General features: G+C 38.3%; 3 protein-coding genes across 3 annotated transcripts; 1 reads left to right on the forward strand and 2 right to left on the reverse strand.

The window, feature by feature from the left end:
• Positions 1–10551: 10551 nt before the first annotated feature.
• Positions 10552–11101, reverse strand: LOC9300137 (LOB domain-containing protein 5). The gene is made up of 2 exons (XM_002865750.2): positions 11001–11101; positions 10552–10879 (listed from the first exon to the last, which is right to left on the reverse strand). Exons 1-2 carry the CDS (start codon positions 11099–11101, stop codon positions 10552–10554), a joined length of 429 nt encoding a protein of 142 aa, XP_002865796.2.
• A 4715-nt stretch (positions 11102–15816) lies between these two features.
• On the forward strand, positions 15817–16893 carry LOC9301871. Its single transcript, XM_021030420.1, has 2 exons — positions 15817–16115; positions 16321–16893. The coding sequence occupies exons 1-2, from the start codon at positions 16109–16111 to the stop codon at positions 16731–16733; spliced, it is 420 nt and encodes a 139-aa protein (XP_020886079.1). The 5' UTR covers positions 15817–16108; the 3' UTR covers positions 16734–16893.
• A 1153-nt stretch (positions 16894–18046) lies between these two features.
• Positions 18047–20628, reverse strand: LOC9300138 (exocyst complex component EXO70B1). Its single transcript, XM_002865751.2, has one exon. The coding sequence runs from the start codon at positions 20439–20441 to the stop codon at positions 18399–18401; it is 2043 nt and encodes a 680-aa protein (XP_002865797.1). The 5' UTR covers positions 20442–20628; the 3' UTR covers positions 18047–18398.
• Between the last annotated feature and the right edge of the window lie 696 nt (positions 20629–21324).

Here is a 21324-nt window from a genome sequence, read left to right on the forward strand (position 1 = left end):
GGAAGTGGATCGAAGATTCCCCCCCAAAATCGACCCACTTCTTCTGGGACGTCAAATCGAAGACCCAGTACTCTTCCTAGCCAGTATACCTTCACTCCGGCGAATCCTGATGCCCCAGAGACTCAGCAAAGTCCGGTAAATCCTGTAGCCCTAGAGTCTCAGCCTCCGACTCATAGAGACTATCCTCCTCCGACGCAGTTGTTCCAGTCCGGCGATGATTCTCCTCGAGGCTCTGGGTCGCATCCATTTCGGGCATCTGGATCTACTCAAGTTTGAGGGTCTGGATCTGTTCAAGGATGAGGCTCTGTAGGATCTATTCATCGTCTAGCTTCTCGGTCGAATCAACCTCCTGCGCCGGTTCAACCTCCAGCGTCGACTCAGCATGCAGCGTCAAATCGACAAATACCATCTCGTCAACAAAGACCTTCTCCTCAACCTCGAGCCTCTGTATCGCATCATAGTTCTCAGGCTCAAAACTCACACGAGGAATCTGAAGATGAGGAAGCTGAAGGTGAATCTGAAGAAGATGTGTTGAGGGATTCAACACTCCCAGAAGATGTCCTCGCGACTTTACATGATACGCTTCTCATCCCAGCTCTATACTACTCTCATCTCTCCGACTTTAGAGCCTGGGACGACATGGTAAGGATTCTGAATGTTTATAGGATTGTTTGTATAGAATTGTGTATAGGATTGTCTAGAATTGTGTATAGGATTAGGTATGGTTTAGGTCTGTTTGTGTTAAGGTATGGTTTGTGTATAGGTTTAGGTATGGTTTAGGTCTGTTTGTGTATAGGTTCTGGTTCTTGTTTAGGGTTTAGGTATGGTTCTGGTTCTTGTTTAGGGTTTAGGTATGGTTCTGTTTAGGTATAGTTTGTGTAGAGGTTTAGGTCTGTTTGTATTCTTGTGTATAGATTGTAAGTTTGTTTAGGTATAGTTTGTATTCTTGTGTTGTATTCTTCTGTTTGTATTCTTGTGTATAGATTGTAAGTTTGTTTATTTGATTGTAGGTTTGGTAAGGATAAGGGTAAGCTGACCCGGAAGGTCACCAAGTGTTTTACTAACAAGTTTGATGGACCATACTACAATTGGAGTTGTGTGCCAACTGGAAGAAGAGAAAGATACTTTCTTGAATTCGCTGTAAGCTTATATCCCTCTTCTACTACTGTATTTTCATATTGTATTTTGATAACTAACATCTGCTTCACTGTCCTCTTGTTTTGGTAGAAAACACACACCTGGCATCCCTCAGTTACAGACTTACAGGTGTGGTTGAAGCCAAGTTCTACAAGATCATTGCACTGCGTATGAAAGACATGGTTAGTAAGGCAGGGTCAAAAAGCCCAAGAGTGAGGCCGTATTGGATTGAGAAAACTATGTGGAGAGAGATGTGTAAGTATTGGGATACTGAAGAAGCCCAAGCCAAGAGTTCAACCACATCAGCAGCTAGGATGTCTGACCGTAATGGTCTTGGTCCTCACAAGCATGTTTCTGGTCCAAAGTCCTTTTTACAAGTGGAGCAAGAGATGGTAAGTTACATGTCTGTTTTAAATACTTGTTTTGTTTATTACTTGCTGACATCTCTGTTACTATATTTCAGGAAGTTGAATTGGGAAGACCTCCTACTATTGGAGAAGTGTTCATCAGAACTCATACCAAGAAGGATGGGACATTTGTGGATAGGAAGGCGCAGGAAATCCATGAGGCATATCTCAAGAACAAGGCAGCTAAGTTGGCTGCCCTGCAAGAGAATGATGAACAGGATGATGGTAATTCGCGTCAGTCTGAGCTGTCTCAGGAGGAGGATGATGAGATATTTCTTCAGGTAGTAGTCTTGTCTTTTGCTCTGTAGTCTACTTTTATCTGTTAAGCACTAATGTTTTTACTTTGTTTTGCAGTCTACTGTCACAAATGATAGAGGGGATTACTTTGGAATTGGCAGCTTAGGGGTTTACATCAACGGGAAGCGCAAGTACGCAGGAAGCAGTTCTTCTTTCACAACCCTGCAGTCACAGCTTGAGGATGCTAACCGCAAGATAGAGGAACAAGCAGCTCTACAAGCAGCACGTGAAGCAGAGGCATTGCGGGTCGCATCATCACAAGCAGCTGAGATCAAGCATTTGTCGATGGTGAAGAAGTACCTGAGTGAAACTGACCCTAATTTCCTGGCCTTCCTCAATTCCCAATCAACTCCTGCTGCGGATGATCATTCAGAGGTCCAACCAAATCCAACTCCTGCTGCTAATGCTGATGGTACTACTCCTGCTACTTAGCTTTCTCTCCTCTTAACTCAAAAACTTGAACTTGATCTTTTGGTCTTGTATTTATGGTACAAGTATGTTTGTATTTATGTCTTGTGAACTTGATATTTTGGACTTGTACTTTTGGTCTTGTGAACTTGTATGTTTTTATGTTTATTAAGAACTTGTATGTTTTGGTCTTGTGAACTTGTATGTTTTGTATGTTTGGTTTTAATTAGTAAATGCAAACGTAATTGGAATCAAAATAAGCAGGCAAAATCCAAAAATAAACCTCCAATAAGTCGCAAAACGATAGTCATTCAGTCACTAAAACATTCATAAAACAGTCGCCTTGTAGTGTCTTTTTGGCGATTCCACAGTCACCTATTAGTCGCCAAACCAGTCGCCAAATAGTGACATATTAGTAGCAGAACCATCGCCACTTTAGCGACTCATACGCGACGCACAGGCGACTTCAAATAGTTGTCGCAGAATAGTCGCTATTTAGCGACTATTATGCTACAATTTATTTTAGCGACGCAGTGTTCGGCGACAACGTTTATTAGTCGCTAATTAGTGGTTATTATGTGTTTAGCGACTCTTTAGTTATGTTTCTTGTAGTCGCTAAATCCATGTTTTCTTTTAGTGCAAACATGATAATTATAAGTCAGATTCAAGTTCAAGTTGATAGGGAATGGTATCATGACATACGATCGAGTGGTTTTAATAGAGCATGGTGCGGTCTTACTTCAAAGTCATTCATATGCACACAAGAACTAATAACGAGGGCATTGAGTTTTTCTAGTAAATCAACATGCTTACAAGGCTATATCCTCATTGTCCCCTATGCATATGCAACAATCCTAAATGAAACGCTCTAGACTCGATCCTAAATGTAATGCAACTACATGAACACTCTGTTTTTGTGGAATACATTTTCAGAAATTTTTCAAATTTTTAGGCTTTTTCAGTGACATATATGAATGCAGACTCAAGGTTATGTACAATGCAACAATTTGAAAATAAGAAAAGAAAAGACTCATCAGTTCAAATACTTCCTGAGCCCTCCCCCAAACTTAAATCACACAGTCCTCAGTGTGACCAAATTTGGAAGAGAGTACTCAGGACAAAACACATCACAAAATCAAAAACAAAAGCAGGAGATGGTATTGAACAATGGTGAAGTGAGGTACTTACCTCATTGAAAGAAGGAGCGGAGGTGATCATCAATGCCCGCCTGTGATTCCTGCCAGGCCATTGAAGGATCTCCCTGCTCAGTTTTGGCTTCAGCTCCGCGTGGGTACTCTACCACATTTCTCCTGCTGCGGCCAGCGCCGCGGTCGAGTGATCTACTCTATGGTCGAGTATACTGCTTCACTTTACTCAGCTCTTCATACTTATCTCCTGAGAACACTATCAAAATGCATTAAAAACAACAAGGAAAAATAAAAAATTGTACAAGATAGACATGGGACTTCCTCCCAAGTGAGCTTGTTTTAAGTCTCTAGCTTGACTCCTCACACTTATTATGCAGGGAAAATGAGGCTGAGAGGACTTAGGAAGTCCTTTTCCTCGCTGAGCTTATCATCATACTCAGCATCCTCCCTTGAAGAAATGTCAATGTTGAGCTGAGGTTGAACTCCTCCTTGAATTCGACTTAGAGTGCTTCTAAGCTCTTCGACAGTGCAGGCTAGCTTCTGTATGGTTCTCTCTTGGAGGTCGGATTTCCTTCTGAGCTCTAACCAATCAGGTTCCTTTTTTCTTGGAACTGCTCTCCGAATTTCAAAAGTCTTTCCCTCAATTGTTGATCTTTCGGGAGCGCTGTTGATGTCAAATTGCAGCTTCATATGCCTCCCAAGGTTGAGATCGATTTTCCCATATCTAACATCTATTACTGCTCCCACTGAGGCCAAGAAAGGTCGTCCCAAGATCAGAGAATCCTTAGATTCTTCATCCATCTCGAGCACAACAAAATCAGTAGGCACCTCTACTCCATTAATCATTACTGGCACATCCTCTAGCAGGCTAAAGGGTCTCCTTGAATTCCTATCAGCAAGAATCAAGGTGATGTCACAAGGCTTGTACTGGACGAATCCCAACTTCCTTGCCACAGAGAGTGGCATTAGGCTGACTGAGGCTCCTAGATCACATAGACAATTGCTGAAAGTCAATCGCCTAATGGAACAAGGTAGAGTGAAAGATCCAGGATCTTCCAACTTTTCTTGAACAATCCTCTCGTTAGTGGCTTGAATCGGATTGGCATCATATTCATCACCTGAATCTTGATATATGTTGAGCCTTTCCAATATCAAGTTTCTCACATCTCTGTGAGGGTCCGGAATCAGCTTGAGGACTTCTATTAATGGCATCACTGCTTCCATCTCGTCAATCTGTTTCTCTGCAAGAGATTCATATCTGTCTTTCCAAGTTTTCATGAACGTGCATGGGAGAGCAAGTGAAGGTGATGGAGTTGGCTTGAATCGTTTTACCATTCTTTCAATTATAGCAGCTTTCTCTTCCTAGGCAGACTGAGTTTGATGGTGGGATCCAGCTGAATGGTTTAGTTCAATAACTGAGACTTCAATCCGCTTAGAAGCCTCCCCTTCCTGAACTTCACTGTCCTTAGTGAGCTTTTCAGGGGCATGATGAGTTTGCAGCTCTCGATCATGGCAGATAGTGATGGCGTGAGCAGTCGCATACTCCTTTGGGTTCTGAATTGACTTCCCTGGAAGTCCTGTAACTTTGGGAGCAGAGGTCGACCCCGTTTGTCCTTCCATGTATCTGACCTTAGACGTCAGAGTTTCAATCTTGATATTGAGATCATTGAAGGTACAGTCAACCTTGTTGTGGATTTCTGCCATCTTCTTGGCTAAGTCCATTGCTCCTGCTACTTGTCCCTGGAGAATCTGCTGGAGCATGTTCTTCAAGTCTGAGTCTGGAGCGGTGGAAGCTTGTTGTTGCTGCTATGCGAACCCAGGTGGTGCATGCTGCAGTTGGTAGCTTCCCTGATACTACTGCTTAGGAACAAACCCTTGACCCTGGTTGTATGGAACAAAGGGTTTTGGTTGATTCTGCTGCTGTGGAGGGTAAACTTGGTCCTACGGGTTTGCAACATTAGTGCTTCTGTATGACTGATTGGGGTTCTTCTGCTTGAAGTTGTTGAAACCTTTATTGTAACCTCTCTGGTTTTGCACATAGCTAACTTCTTCTGACTGGAGAGTCTCCCCATCCTGGACTTGGAACGTCTCATCTTCACAGAGAAAATGGACCTGCTTCTGTTGCACAAGGAGTAGCTTGTCCAGCTTGTCATTCATGGCCTTCATGTCCTTGCATTGCTTCTCTTCTAAGTCTGAACTTCCTCTGATGGCTCTGTCATAGTCTTCATTGTAATTGCCATCAGACTGAGCTAAATTCTCTACCAGCTCCCATCCTTCTTCAACTTCCTTGTTCTGGAAATTTTCGTTGGATGCTGTATCCAGGAGCATCCGGATCTTTGGGAGAACTCCTCTGTAGAGAGTGCTCAGGAGTGAGGCTTTGGAGAAACCGTGGTGAGGACATTGATTCTGATATCCTCTAAAACGCTCCCATGCTTCACAGAAAGTCTCAGCATTCTTCTGAGTGAAGCCAGAAATCTCATTCCGGAGTCTTACAGTCCTGGAGTTGGAGAAGAATTTAGCCAGGAAGGCTTTCTTGCAATCATTCTAGGAGGTGATGGAGCCTTGAGGAAGTGATTTTTCCCACTGGTGGGCTTTGTCTCCAAGAGAAAATGGAAACAAACGCAACTTGAAGCCATCCTCACTGACTCCATTGATCTTAGTTAGGCTGCAGAGCCTATAAAACTCGTCCAGATGATCGAGTGGATCCTCCATGGGGAGGTCGTGAAATTTGTTGCCCTGAACCATGGCAATGAGACCACTCTTGATCTCGAAGTTATTGTTCTGCACTAGTGGAGGCACAATGCCATTGCACTGATTGTGATTGCGTGGAGCATCACCCGCACCAATGTTGTTTGGCAATTCTGGGTTCTGATCGTCAGCCATAGTGTCTGTGTTTAACTGCTCTCTTAACTCACGAGCAATACGATCGATGTTCTCGTTGAAAAGCAGGTTCTGATGTCCTTTTGATCGAGTTTGTATACAACGACTATCAACCAGTGAAGCTGGTTATTGTCAGTACCTGGATCAAAACAGACAACAGGAAAAACACAGAGTTAGTAGCTTGAATAAAAACGAAAAAGAACTTGATCTTAAATATTCTGAAATCTCAAATATAGCAAACAAACACCCAAATGGCAACGGCGCCAAATTGATATTAGGTTTTTAAGACTATTAATCCTAAAGCACTATCATGTCGTTGTAGTACTGAAGGTTGTCAATCCAATCAGGTGTGATGCAAACAGATGAGATGTGATCAGAAGTCACTAAGTCAAGCCAAGCAATTGCAGGTTTTGGTGTTTCTAACAATCCTAAGTGATCATGCAGAAAGCAGGAAAAAAATGCAGAATTACAGAAATCACTCGACCACAACTGGCTGATGCTAGGAGCAGGATGTGATCGAGTGACAAGTCGAGTAACAGGCAGAAACTGCAACAAAAGCACTCTACCACACAGTCTGTTGCCAGACACTGGATGTGGTCGAGTGAAATGGTGATAACAGGTGAGAAATGCGAAAACGGGCAAGGATAACAATAAATCAATAGCAATGAAAACAGAGAAATCAATTAGATAAGAGATTCCTAAGGATGGGGTAATCGAATAGCGTGGTCTCCTTAATCTCTTTAAATGGTTTACAAAACTTCTAAGAAGCTATCCCTAGACAACAAGTTCGAAAGCAGATTTATTCACTACCGTGAAACAAATCCTCAAGCAGAGCTAGACACAGACCTAATCACCATTGGCGATCTCTAACTATGCAGGCAATATCGAATCAACTTGTTAAAGCCAATACTCGCTCTAAACGGCCAATCCCTTGGGATAAAGACGAGTATCTCAGGAATTAGTATATCAGACATTCCACCAAACACCTTTTGGGTGTGGGAATGTCTGGATTCATATTCCAGTTGATCAGAAAGGAACAAGCAATAAGCGCAACTAATCCAGAAGGGATTCACACAATCTAAACTCAATCATCTAAAAACGACCTAGGCAACCACGGCTACTCTATCCCATCCCCAGAAATACAGTTCACTACTCAGACATAATCAAAGACAACAACAACGAAACAATTGAAAACATCATATGACAGAAATGATAAGGGATCAAACGAAAAACTCAAATAACAAATACTTGAAAGTGAAAACAAAGTCGCAGGAACAAAGCGGCGAAGTGATAGAGTAACTAGGTTAAACAGAAACGAAAACTCGAAGCAAAAACTAGATGTCTCGGGACAAAACCCTCGAAGACTTATTTATACAAAGTAAAAATAAGAGATGGGTCGCGAATTCACTCGATCGGCCCATAAAGCGATAACGGGCCAAAGCTGGGCCTTGTGATCGAGTGAAACTCTAAACCGCTTCCAAACACTTCTTCTTCTCCTCTTCTCTTCCTTATGATCAGCTTGTCTGGTTGAGTGCGGATTTGAGAAGACTCTGAAGACGTGATCGAGTGAATGGTAGAGTGACGTGGTCGAGTGCTTCAGGAGTCCTGGTGCTGCGTCACTCGATCACAGGGTCGAGTGCTGTGATCGAGTGACCTGGTCGAGTGAATGAGGAGGATGGCAGCTGCTGTCACTCGACTGGTGTGGTCGAGTAGACCAAGAAGATGGTGGCTTCATTCACTCGACCACATGGTCGAGTAAGTGCTGCAGAAGGCACTCGACCTTGTGGTCGAGTATACTCTTCTGATTCCGGCTCGTTTCTTCCAATTTGATCGCCAACAGCTTCAAATCACCTGAAAACAACTCAGAAATGCAAAATGTATGCAAACCTATCCTAATCATGCAAAGTATGCAAGAATGATGAAGAATGATATCAAACAGTGATGAATGTTATGAAACTAGACTCAAAACAATGATGAATGAATGCAGAAAACATGCAAATTATAGACACATCAAACCGGACTGGTCTACCATCAATCATAGACCATATCTCATGAAAGTTATCAACTTTCAACTGATTTGTGAGGAATAGATGTACTTTCTTTGCAGCCCATGTGTACTCTAGTTCAGCTAGCTTAATAAACACACCTAGTGATGATTTCTCCAATTCATCCCACACATCAAGACCTAATCCTTCTCTGATTTGACCAATCTTGGACAGATAACAATTGTGGTTCATGCTTCTATGTTGCAAAGGTGATTTCCCTTCTGCATAAAGACGAGGAGGATATTTAAAGACATTACTCGAAGACGCCATTCCTGGACAGTAACAAAATAATAAATCAGCGTATAAGAGGATTAATGCAATGAGCTAATAAACAATTCAAAACAAATCTGATGCAAAAAGAATTAATACCAAAAGAGAATAAAGTGTTAAAACCTATTTCAGATTCGGGATCCTATTTAGCAACTCAGCCCTTATTCATTCAATTCCTACAGGAAAAAAGAAATCAAAACTTGAGGAAATCGCTTGATTATAATATTAGACTAAAAAATACTAATAGTACAAAACACAGCTATGTACCGTGAGCTTTGAATCAACAAGACTGATATTATCTTTCTTCTGCAGCAAAAGAAACAAAAAAAAATCAGTTAACCACTTAAAAACAATCTCAATTCCACACTGAAGAGATACAAACTATAAATGTTTACAAAACAAAAAGCATAAGCCTGACATTGTAGACAAATCATACTCTAAGATTAATGAAAAATGTTGTTATCTATGTCGATAATAAAAAAAAAACAATTGCAAAGACCAAAACCACAAAACCATCAATCAAAATCACCAGACATATCAATTCTTTCACCACCTATGGGAGAATCATTCCAACAAAATCTAAGTCCAAAATCTAATGAGATACACAGTTATAGCCCAAGATCTAACAAATGTAAGAAGCATTGCAAATAAATCAACTCAACATACAATGAAATCTGAAACTGTTAGAAACTAATGAATTGATCCACAAATCTGTCACTTACTCTCTAAAATGGAACAAAACTGTGGCAACTACAATAAAAGGTCACAACTTTAAGACTATAGATTCATGCCCCTATGAATTTTAATCAAATCAGTGATTCAAGTTAATAATCATATCAAGTGAGTAACTAATCTTATACAAATGACCTGTGTTTCCCTAATTATAATCCTCCAATACATATTTGGGAACAAACAGCAATCAACAGACAAGAAGTGACTTTAGTTACTGTACCCAATTTCAGTTTGCAGCGTTGCAAGTTCCGTCGCCAACGGTGAGGAAAAATGGTTCGATCCTAAGATTGATTTCCCTTGTTGCTTGAACTTGAACGTACAAGAGAGATGCCTCGAAGAAATAAGAAACGGATCGTGTTCTCCTAAAAAAATATGAAAAGTTAGGGTTTTAGAGAATCAATCAAAATTGCAATTAACACAAATAATTTCAACAATGAAAAATTAAACTAACCAATTGTCAATTGAGCATAAAGACGTCGTCGATGGAGGAAGAACGGTAAAAGTGATGGCCAATAGCTCTGATTACACCGGAAAATCGAATGAACAGACGATTATAGGATGAGACCTCGCAAAGCAGAAACACAGATACTCAAGCGGCGGTGGCAAATGAAGATTAGGGTTTAGGGGAAACGCCGGAGATGACGGGAAGACATGGAAGTAGCCGAAGACACCGGAGAACCAGAGAAATTGGCGGTGGGTTCCCCAGAGAAAGAGCACCGTCGTTCGTCTATGGCCGCTCTTCTCTAATCTTCAGAGTTTGCGGCTGTTTTCTTCGAATCACCGGTGGAACTCAATTTGCGGCGGATTCGAGCCTTTGACGGAGTCCCGATTTCAATTCCAAGTCTTCGTCGGAGTGAGACGCGTTTGCGGAAGGCTGAGAAAAAAAAAAGAGAAAGTCGTAAATATTAGGGTTAGGGAAGTGTTTTTTGTTTTGTTTGTGTTTTGTAATTAAAATTGAAATGTCTTATCTGATTGTTTGAATTTTTTTTTTCTTGAGACTATTACAATTAAATTGGGTTTTTGGTCATTTAACACAAATGTGTGTTAGTCTAGTAAACTGAAAAATCAGAGTGTTAATCTAGTTATTAATCTCTAGATTTGAGTCAATCTGGGTAATTTTTAGTAAAAAAAAGTCAAAAGAAGTCTATCCACAGACACATTGAAATCAAAAGAATCTAAAAAGACAAATCCTTCGGGTTACGAAGGAATAAAGAAACAATCCTGAGACTATCTTACACAGTTAGCTAAACCAGAACAAAGGCTAAAATGATCCCATGTTCTACAGTTGATGATACCACCTTTAGTTAGATCCATAAGCACCTCTGAAGAATTTTCTGCCTCTCTAGAAACCGTCCACATATAGACTCTGATGCTTTTCCACATGATCTTTTGCATCACACCGAATCCACCACTTATAGGATCCTTTGTCCAAGCATTACCTTCCATGATTATGGAAGTTGCTAGTATTTGTTTTTTTTCTTCGGGAGCATGCCTCATCATCTTAATGATATTTGGCGTGCCAAACAATTCATTAGCACTTTCATATTGACATTGCCTAAAATTAAATAAAATTAAATAAATTAATATCAAGTAAAAAGTTTAGCAGAAGATAATAGTATGCAAAAAGTAAAAATAAAAAAAAATACAATTTATATGGAAAATATTTAAAAAAATACAATTTATATGGAAAATATTTCGCATATTCGCAGTTTTGGGGACAATTTTTGTTTCTGGTGATACATACAGAGTAAGGACGAGGGTTCCCTAGAGGTTCCATAACAATTTGTTCTTTTAGAAATAAAAATATATTGATTAAGTAATTATAAGATGAATGAAAATACATTATCAAATAAGTATTTATAGATAATATTTACAAAATGCAGTCAAAGAAATTTATTAGAGATCCAAATATGAAGATGTGCTTCAAAACTCAATAAATTCATTCATTTTGTTCTGTTTTAGAAATAAATTGAGATTACATTTGACTTTAAAATTTTAATGTTATAGATATCCTAATTTTTGATATATATGGACAGATGGACTAACCATCCAATCGTTGAAATCGAACTATTTCTAATCACATAAGTAATTAGACAAAAAAAAAAAAAATTTGATAAAATCTATTCCTATTTAATAATAAAAAATCTTTTAGTTACATCAGATTCTTCATCTTATCATGGTTTTAATTGTTTGATCTTGAACTTCACAATATTTTTAGAAGGCATTAAAGTCTTTTAACCCAAATTCATAAATCGCCGAAGGGTGGATGAGGAAGGAATGTGAGATTTTTGTAGATTTTTTGTAGATATAATGAGGAATGTCAACCATTTAACTATCATGACTTTAATTAGCAACATCATCAATGTGATTATCGGTGCAATTTCTTATTAGTAATTACCAAGATATACCAACTTTGTTCCAGAACAAAAATATTTATAGTGGTTTACTCATATTTGGTGTCCATAAAATAACTCAATTACTATAGTGTTCAACTATAATCAAAATTTTGTATATTTTTATCGTTCTTTGTTTATCAACGTTATTCCATAAAAAACAATTTTATTTATTTTATGCTTGTTATATCAATTGAGAGAGAGAGAGATCGTATAGATAAAAGTTAACTTAGACTTTCAAAAGTTAACTTATCAGAGAGAAATGGGGGCTTAGACTTTCAAAACTATTTTATAAAAACTATAATATTCACACTTAGACACTCAAACTATGTCAATATTATATAGTTATGAAAAGATCAGTCGAGAGCATGACCGTGGAAGAGGAGAAAGAGAATGTTTAAGACGAATGAATTTTGATCTTTAATCGGATTCTGAGGGTTTGGTTGGTTTCTTTAAATTTCAAAATCTCTCAAGACATTTAGAGACATGCTATGACTCAATAATAGCAAGGGTCTCAAGATTTTAAAATGCACAAGAGAAAAGAAGATGGTGGAGAAGTAATCGGCTAAGGAGGAGAATGGAGATGTAGTGGTTTTTTGGTGGAGGATGAGATGAACTTATAGAGATGAGAGAGCTAGCTAGCAAGAGTAAGGTTACAAAAAGATGGCGAGAAACTGTGAACACGAGCAGATTATCTCTCATAAATTTCAGATTACGCTCTTTGCTTAATATACTTATTCAACCTAAAATCTGTAAACACGATAAATAAAGAAAATATAAATTTTACCTAATAATCCTCCTAAATCCCATAATAGGAGGCTACTCTAAAATTTTCAGAATTTTCGAAAAGTTGACAAAACAATAAGATTTCATTTTTCCTTAAATCTTATAAAAAAGACAATAATTTTTTTCGAAAAATGAAATCTTATAAAAAAAAGACATTAAAATTTCATAAGAGAGTTGACAAAACAATAAGATTTCATTTTTTCTACTTTAGGAATAATTTGATATTTCATTTTGACTTCACTATTCAATGTATTTTTTTGGTATAATTATATATGGTAATCTTCCGCAAGTTGATAGGGTGTCCAGAAGTAACAAAATTAATATTTATATTTAATAGCCATATCTAATTCTTTCGTTATAATTCTCTTCTTCAAAATCAAATCAGAGAGAGAGAGAGAACGAAAAAAAAAAGAATGGCTAATCTTCGTCTAATAATCACAGTTTTGATTTGTTTATTCTCGAGCACCAAATCATCAAACGTTATTAAAATTGATTTACCTAAATCCCTTAACCTCACCCTCTCCACTGATCCTTCCATCATCTCCGCCGCCTCTCATGACTTCGGAAACATAACCACCGTGACCCCCGGCGGCGTTATCTGCCCTTCCTCCTCCGCTGATATATCTCGTCTCCTCCAATACGCCGCGAACGGAAAAAGTACATTCCAAGTAGCGGCTCGTGGCCAAGGCCACTCCTTAAACGGCCAAGCCTCGGTCTCCGGCGGAGTAATCGTCAACATGACGTGTCTCACTGACGTGGTGGTTTCAAAAGACAAGAAGTATGCTGACGTGTAAACCCTAAACCTTAAACTCTAAACCCGAAACTCAAAACTCGAAACCCTAGATACAACAATCATTATGCGACATGGCATCCATAATATGTCATACATAATAGTCAACAATAATAGTGGCGATTGATTGAGATAAGTGTGAGAAGTCATTGACACAAAAAATATTTTTAAGGGATAAAATAGAAATTATCCATATAATCTTGAACATATGACAGTCTCTTATTATTTTACATCAAAATTTATAACACAATCATTTCGAATTACCGACCATACACGCACATCCACCGAACTCTGACCACGTGGTCATTTCAATCTAGGTCTAATTTACTTCTTCACTCTTAAAAAACATGTTTTCATCTCTATCGAAATAGTGGCTTCCATAATATTTTTTCTATACATGATCATTCATAAATTCATAATACATAATACGACAACCATAATATTTTTTCTATACATGATTATTCATAATGCATAATACGATAATCATTATGCGCTATCCATAATGTGGCATCCATAATATGTCATACATAATAGTCAATAATAATAGTGGCGATTGATTGAGATAAGTGTGGGAAGTCATTGATTGAATTTTCACTTAGAAGTTTGATGGATCTGAAGATGGAGAAGCTTGTGGTATCATAACAATGATGTAATTTCAGCAAAATTTTGTTCGATTTTAGAAAAAGGATGGGATCTGGACAGAGCATATCATGTTGAAGATAATCGTAGATATCAGCACGCTAAAAAAACTCCGATAAAGCATAATCTCCTTTTGAATTATCGACCGTCCACACACATCCACCAAACTCTAACCATGTGGTCATTTCAATCATTTCGAATTATCGACCATCCATGCACATCCACCAAACTCTGACCACGTGGTTTGCATAATAGTAATTTGCATACAAATGAGAAGGGCAAAATAGTAATTTGCATACAGATGATCCTTTCCGTGAAAACCTAGCCGCCTATCACTCTGCATTTTTTTGGATATGATTTTTTGTATTTCTTCCATTTTTTCATCATTTGCTCATGTGTTTTAATGAAAATTGCACAAAACTACACACATCCACCAAACTCTGACCATGTTGTCATTTCAATCATTTCGAATTATCGACGAGCCATGCACATCCACCAAACTATGACCACGTGGTTTGCATAATAGTAATTTGCATACAAATGAGAAGGGCAAAATAGTAATTTGCATACAGATCATCATTTTCATGAAAACCTAGCCGCCTATCACTCTGCATTTTCTGGATATGATTTTTTGTATTTCTTCCATTTTTTCATCATTTGCTCATTTGTTTTAATGAAAATCGCACAAAACTACCTTTAAGTTACAAATTTATAATAAGAATATATGTTAAAATATTAAAGCAAGGCTCTTGATAAACAAAATTTTAGCTTGACAATTTAGAGCTACCGAGAAGCATCTCCAATAAGAAAAATTAGGTCAAAAGCTAAAATCTCAATCTGAGCAGGTGAATGTGGATTACAAAGAAAATTACATAATGAAATGTGAAAAAGTAATACCGACGGGAGAACACGAATCCGCCGCGATGTCATCACAGATGCACTGAGAAGCGGATCTCCACAACCCAACCCTGCCAGAGAAGAAATAGGCTCACCACTCCTTCACCAAAAGAGCCCAAAAACCAGCTTTTAAAATCTGAGAAGAGACAAAAAAACAGAAAAACCTAGATCTATTTTTTGGTGTTTTTGATGAGAGAGAAGAGAAAAAAAGTATGGAAAGATTGTCTTTTTACCAAGAAAATATTGCAAGTGTTTTGTATTTAATTTTGTAAAGTGGAGAGAAAGAAAAATGAATGAAGAGAGAGAAATAATAAATGTTGCAAACCATAGTTAGTTTGGATTGGTTAGGTTGGCTTGAGGGTGTAGTGGTAAAATTACCAGCAAAATAAAAACCTACAACTACAAGCCTAAACAAAATTTCGAAACTATATAAGAAATCATGGCCGAAACCTTTCTTAGGATACAATCTTACTCTCTAAATTTCCCAAACCCAAATTTCACCTCAAGATTCTGGTTCCCTTTCCTTATATTAAGAAACTCAAACATCTCGAGCTTATCTTCATTTTTCTTTTCTTTTTATCTATTTTCCTCCTAAACCTTGATATACGTTTCCTTAAATTATCCTCCTTCAAACATGTCTACATGTTCTCCCAACTCCGGTTTCATCAGACTTCATGCAACATTGGTTTTCATGCAAGAAGTACTCTTCTTCTTTCCTTGAAGGCCAGTACCATTTCCTCCTCGCACTCGGTGCTTTCGTCTCCTTTTCTTCAGTTTTTGTCTCGACCCTTTACCATAAATCGTTTTATGCGTCTCTTGTCTTCTCGGTCTTGGTCATGTTTCATGAATTTCATAAATATTTAATACATCAAAAAGTAAAATTACAAATACTCTAACTTAATTTCTTAAAACAAATATATTTAAAATATTTACAATATCACCACCAGAGATAAAGATCGGATCAAGTCATTGATTTAAAAAAAAAAAAAAAAAAAGTCAATGATTTGGGTTTGTCACGTTAGTTGCAAACGTTAGCTGCTCTTATTGGATATGGATTCGTGATGGGCCAATAAATTGGGCTTGGGAATGTGGTGAGGGGATTTTCAGAGTCGGTACAAGATGGGCCGGACACAGGGTTTTAACCCTTGACGAGAGTCTCTGTTGGTACAAAACAAAATCACACCGCGACCCTACACCGCCGTCTCTCGTCCTTCCAGAGCCACAGAGTCTTGACAGATCTTTCTCTCTTATTTTCTCCTTGTTCATCTCCGCCTTAACGATGTCCGGTAAGATCTATATATCTTTTGCTCCAAATTCTTTGTTTATTTTCTCCCGATTACAATTCTTGCATCTGATCGATCTGTTATGCTAATAAAAACTAGCGGATCTAATCAATCGTTTTCTTACGTTTTGGAATTGTGTTTGTTTCGTTTGTTTACACTCGCAGATTGTAATTTAATTATTATTGTTTTTATTTTTTTTTGTTTGAAGGAGCTTCTTTGTCGGTTCGTGAGCGTGACCATGGCATCCACTTTTATTTGGATATTGATTCAAATCCACTACCCGAGAAGTTTAATGTCCCTACGTTGTTTACTCAAATCGAAACATCCTTGAAGTTATACGATGCTGAGAAATTTCTATATCGAGTTGTGGCATATGGCGATTTTACCCCTTATGGCGGCGTAGAAGCTTTTCAAGTTCTTCGAGGTAATATTTCTGAAGACAGATTTAAATTCGTTCATTTGCCTACCAGAATCGCTGTTTGTAGAGACAAAGAAAAGAATTGTCAGAAGCAAAAACCTGGTAATATACATATCGATTTTGGAACCAGGTACATGTCAATTATTCTAAGAAATTGGGCATCTGAAGTTGCCATAATTATATGGTATGGAGGATTTTCATGATGTGTGTTAAGAAGAAGATCTTGCTTCAAGCAGATTGTATGACAAATCCATTTTAGCTGGAAAGGAAAAAAATTCAATCTATTAATGCTCTTATTGTCTTATTGATAAATACTGGTTTCCAAAATCGATATGTATATTACCAGGTTTTTGCTTCTGACAATGCGTGGGTTTGTCTCTACAAACAGCGATTCTGGTAGGCAAATGAACGAATTTAAATCTGTCTTCAGGAATATTACCTCGAAGAACTTGAAAAGCTTCTACGCCGCCATAAGGGGTAAAATCGCCATATGCCACAACTCGATATAGAAATTTCTCAGCATCGTATAACTTCAAGGATGTTTCGATTTGAGTAAACGACGTAGGGACATTAAACTTCTCGGGTAGTGGATTTGAATCAATATCCAAATAAAAGTGGATGCCATGGTCACGCTCACGAACCGACAAAGAAGCTCCTTCAAACAAAAAAAAATAAAAACAATAATAATTAAATTACAATCTGCGAGTGTAAACAAACGAAACAAACACAATTCCAAAACGTAAGAAAACGATTGATTAGATCCGCTAGTTTTTATTAGCATAACAGATCGATCAGATGCAAGAATTGTAATCGGGAGAAAATAAACAAAGAATTTGGAGCAAAAGATATATAGATCTTAGGAAAACGGGAGACAAAAATTCTCACATTTGTCGAGTACAGGTTGAAAATGCTAATCGTTTTATAAAAAGTAACATACTAACATTAGAAATAGCTTAAGTGGATCAAAATTCATCATGTGCTGTTTTCTTATGGTAAGGGAACATTTCAAATGCCAAGAGACCCTTTTTCGTTAGAGAATGACGATGGCAAGATCTCTGACCTAACTTTAACAAATTTCACAAGTCTTCCTCACATTTTGGAGGGACAAATTTCAAGATCCACCTACCCTACAAAGCCTTACTTTTTTTTACAGAGACTTGTCCAAATATAACACAGAGCACAAGAAGAGAATTCAACCCTAGTATTGATGATGATTTACCCACAACCTTTACGCAAAGATTTTACTTCTTAATCCATAGCATCTAAGAATTCATTATAATTGCACGAGAAGGCGTCAAAAGAGTACTCTAGATTGGCTTCAGTCCTTGATTTGTGTTGATTATTAATCGTTCTGATGGCGATGAACACAACAATCAACCATCTAGAGGAAAAACCAGCGAGAAGTAACTTTCAAACAACACTAAAAGGGTTTTGCCTATTGCGACATGCGGAATCGCCACGATTATAAACTGAAATTTCCAACTCTCATTTATATGCAACAAAAAACACTGTACTATCAAATCTAAGTACAGATACGTTACAACAAGAAAGTAATATCATCAATCAACTAATTGAACAACAGTTTTGCTCTATAATTTCAAAACCAACTGTGACCAACCAACATATAGACCATTTGATGCAAGAGCATAGTCATTATATAAAACCCATGGTCATAACATGATAAGTATTAAGACATGTACATAAGAATTTTGACACAGTATATAAAAGGGTGTAAGTCCGACTTTCACATATATAACTTAAACCCCTGACTTATATAAATTACCTGGCCTCTGCATCTTTCAAACAGACAAGATTGTCCTTCCAGCAAGAGAGTCGTCGTCAATCATCATCATCTTCTAGCAAGAGACTTAACTTTTCCTTCTCGGGTGGTGAATAACCAATTGAGTTCCTTCAAATAGGTCTGGTAAGTAACTCTCCAGGTCATCTGGTGTGTACTTTATGTATTTTCCAGCATGCCTACCACCTTCTAGTTGACTCCTATTCCTTCCGAAGAAAGCCCGGTAAGCCGGGATTACTTTCTCTGATATAGATATTCTCAGTTCTTCACGAAGTTGAGGATCCGGGACTTTCCAAGCCGTTTGAAGCCTGTATAACTCTTCAAAGCTGGCATTAAAACCTCTGAATCTCTCTTTTAAGGCCATCTTGGAAGAATTGTTGCTTCTTTGTCCATAACTCGGGCTACCACTTGAACTTCCACCCATACTTTCGTCCCTCAAAGCAGATAACACCCTGCTCCAGGAAGCCCTGAGGTAACCGGTAGCATATTGACGAATCTGCCCTCTTCGTTTTCTAACCCAATCATCACCCAAGAGTTTACCCAGCTCAGAATCCTTCACCTTCTGAACTATGTAGTAAATGTTGTTCATCATGAACACATGTTGCAGCCCACCATCTTCATACAACTTTGATTTCTCTTCAAGATTTGATTCCAAGGACGTAATCAACCCCAATATTCGTTTTGCAAGAGGAGACATCTCCTCTGTACTATCATCCCCAGATAAGCCATTTAACTCATCATTCTCCAGAAGAGAATTTAAGGTAGCTGCATAATCCACAATCAATTTCATGTAATTCATCACATAACGTATCATTGGATGAACCTCACCATTTGTCGTCGGTCTCTTCGATGTCTCATTCCGAACATTATTCTCAAACTCAACAAAAGTCCCCCTCGCAGCATCACCCAGTGCTTCCAACACCCCCTTGGTCTCATTACACACAAAGCAGTCAGTGACCATCACCTCTAAAGTCTGCAACACATTAGCCAACGCGTCATACATGTCCAGAATCCTGAACAACTTCTCTGATGATCTTCTACCAATAGCCACAGCCTCTCCAAAATTCAACATCTGCATCACACAGCTTTTAGTTGTCTCGTTAAAGCAGACTTCTTTACTAGACTCCGAACTGCTAAAGATCTCATCACATATCTTTTTCTCACCAACCAGAAGAACCCTAACAGTAATCTTCACAGCTTGAATCCACTTCTTCATCTTCTCATCCATAGACTTCCAATCAATCTTCTGAACTTCTTCTATACTCAGCTTCTCAACACCAAGAATCATCAAACATTCATCCAAAGCATCACGCCTCACCGTACTATAAACCTGAACACACTCCTTCTCATAACCAGCGCGAATCATCCGCTCCGCAATCTCCTTCAAATCTTCAACAGCAGTCGGATTAATCAAATCAACCCAAAGATCACAACCTATACTCCCTCCTCTCTCATGAAACAACCTCCTCCTACTCCCACTACCATCTCCATCAGCAACCAATCCAAAATTCTCAAAATCCTCAACCACATCACCATCAGCAAACGACAAAGAAACACGCCGCATCGAGCCATAGAGTCGTTCCGCATCTAAAGGAACAGTGTTACGAATCAAAATCCGTCTAAATTCATCTTCAAGCTGAGACATAGCCATCTGCAAAGCACTATCAGCTCTATCCACCATATCAGGCTTATTCTCCGACGAAAGATCCTCAAGTAAAGAGATAATCTCATCAACAGCTGAAAGAAACTCCGTAGCTTCCTCCGGAGATTCATCGAAGGAAAGAGAAAACGAAGAGGAACGATAGTTACCAGAAGACGAAGACGAGTGACGAGAAGAATCGTTACCACCATCCCAACGATGAATAACCGATTCTGCAGCCTCTAAACGCGCCACAAGAGCGTCGTTTTGATCCTCTTCCTGGTTCGTCATCGCAGTTTTGATATTCGATAAACGGTTGTCGAAACTGGAGAAGATAAGTAACATATCTTCACGAACCTCTTTTGGTGTGTTGAGGCTTTTCACGATCTGCTGCGCCGTCGCGAGAACACGGTCTTCACCTCCACCACCACCTCCGGCGTTGATACTCGCCGCCGTGGTTGTTGTTGCGGCCATCTGTGGAGAAATTGAAAAGGGGAAAAAAACAAAATTGAGAGGAAGGTGAATCAGAAAGATGAAGACATGGATCGTGTTGTGAGATTTAGAGATCAAACTTGTGAGAGATTGAATTGAAGAAGAAGAAGAAGAGTATATTTTTTTCTAGGGTTGGAGTGGAACAAAGACAGCGAAATGGAAGACAATGGGATTTTTTTTTTTGGTCTTTCTAATTAAAAAAAAAAGTCAAAACGTTTTCGTTGACCCAAATGTTTTTGGTGCCGGTTATTTCCGGTTTACTTCTCCTTTACGAATCACAAATAGACAGTAATGTTTTTGGTACTGGTTATTTCCGGTTTAGTCCTTTTTTTCCTTCTTTCTGATGCAAGGTAATTATGGTTTTGGATAGAGTTTCTAGACTGTTTCAAATTTAGTTCAAGGAGTTTTATTTAGACTGTTTCAAATTGGTTAGATTTTGGGATTTTTTTAATTGTTCAATATGGGTTTAGCTTTAGAATGTTTCAAATTGTATTAATTTTTTTTTTTTTTCTAAATATGGGTTTTGTTTCTCGTATGATGATTTTTTTCAAGGTTTTGTATTCCGATCGTAATCAAAATTCAGTTTTGTATTCTACTTTCAAACTCTGAACACTAGTTACAAAATCCAAACTCTCTACTAGAACCGGTCTAATTAGACTCTAGCAGTTTTAAAACGAACCGGACCAATGTGATTGATTTGATAGCAACATTATTGCAGTGGAGTCTTCCGGCGTATTGACGCTGTCTTCCGCCTACCATATCCAACGGTTGATATTTTTAGTTGACAATTTATCTCTCTCAAATCAATATCAATAAACGACAAATATATGTGTTCACACTTCACAGTTCACACTTCACAGTTCAC

The sequence above is a fragment of the Arabidopsis lyrata genome (genome assembly GCF_000004255.2).
Source record: "Arabidopsis lyrata subsp. lyrata unplaced genomic scaffold ARALYscaffold_8, whole genome shotgun sequence".
Taxonomy (NCBI): domain Eukaryota; kingdom Viridiplantae; phylum Streptophyta; class Magnoliopsida; order Brassicales; family Brassicaceae; genus Arabidopsis; species Arabidopsis lyrata.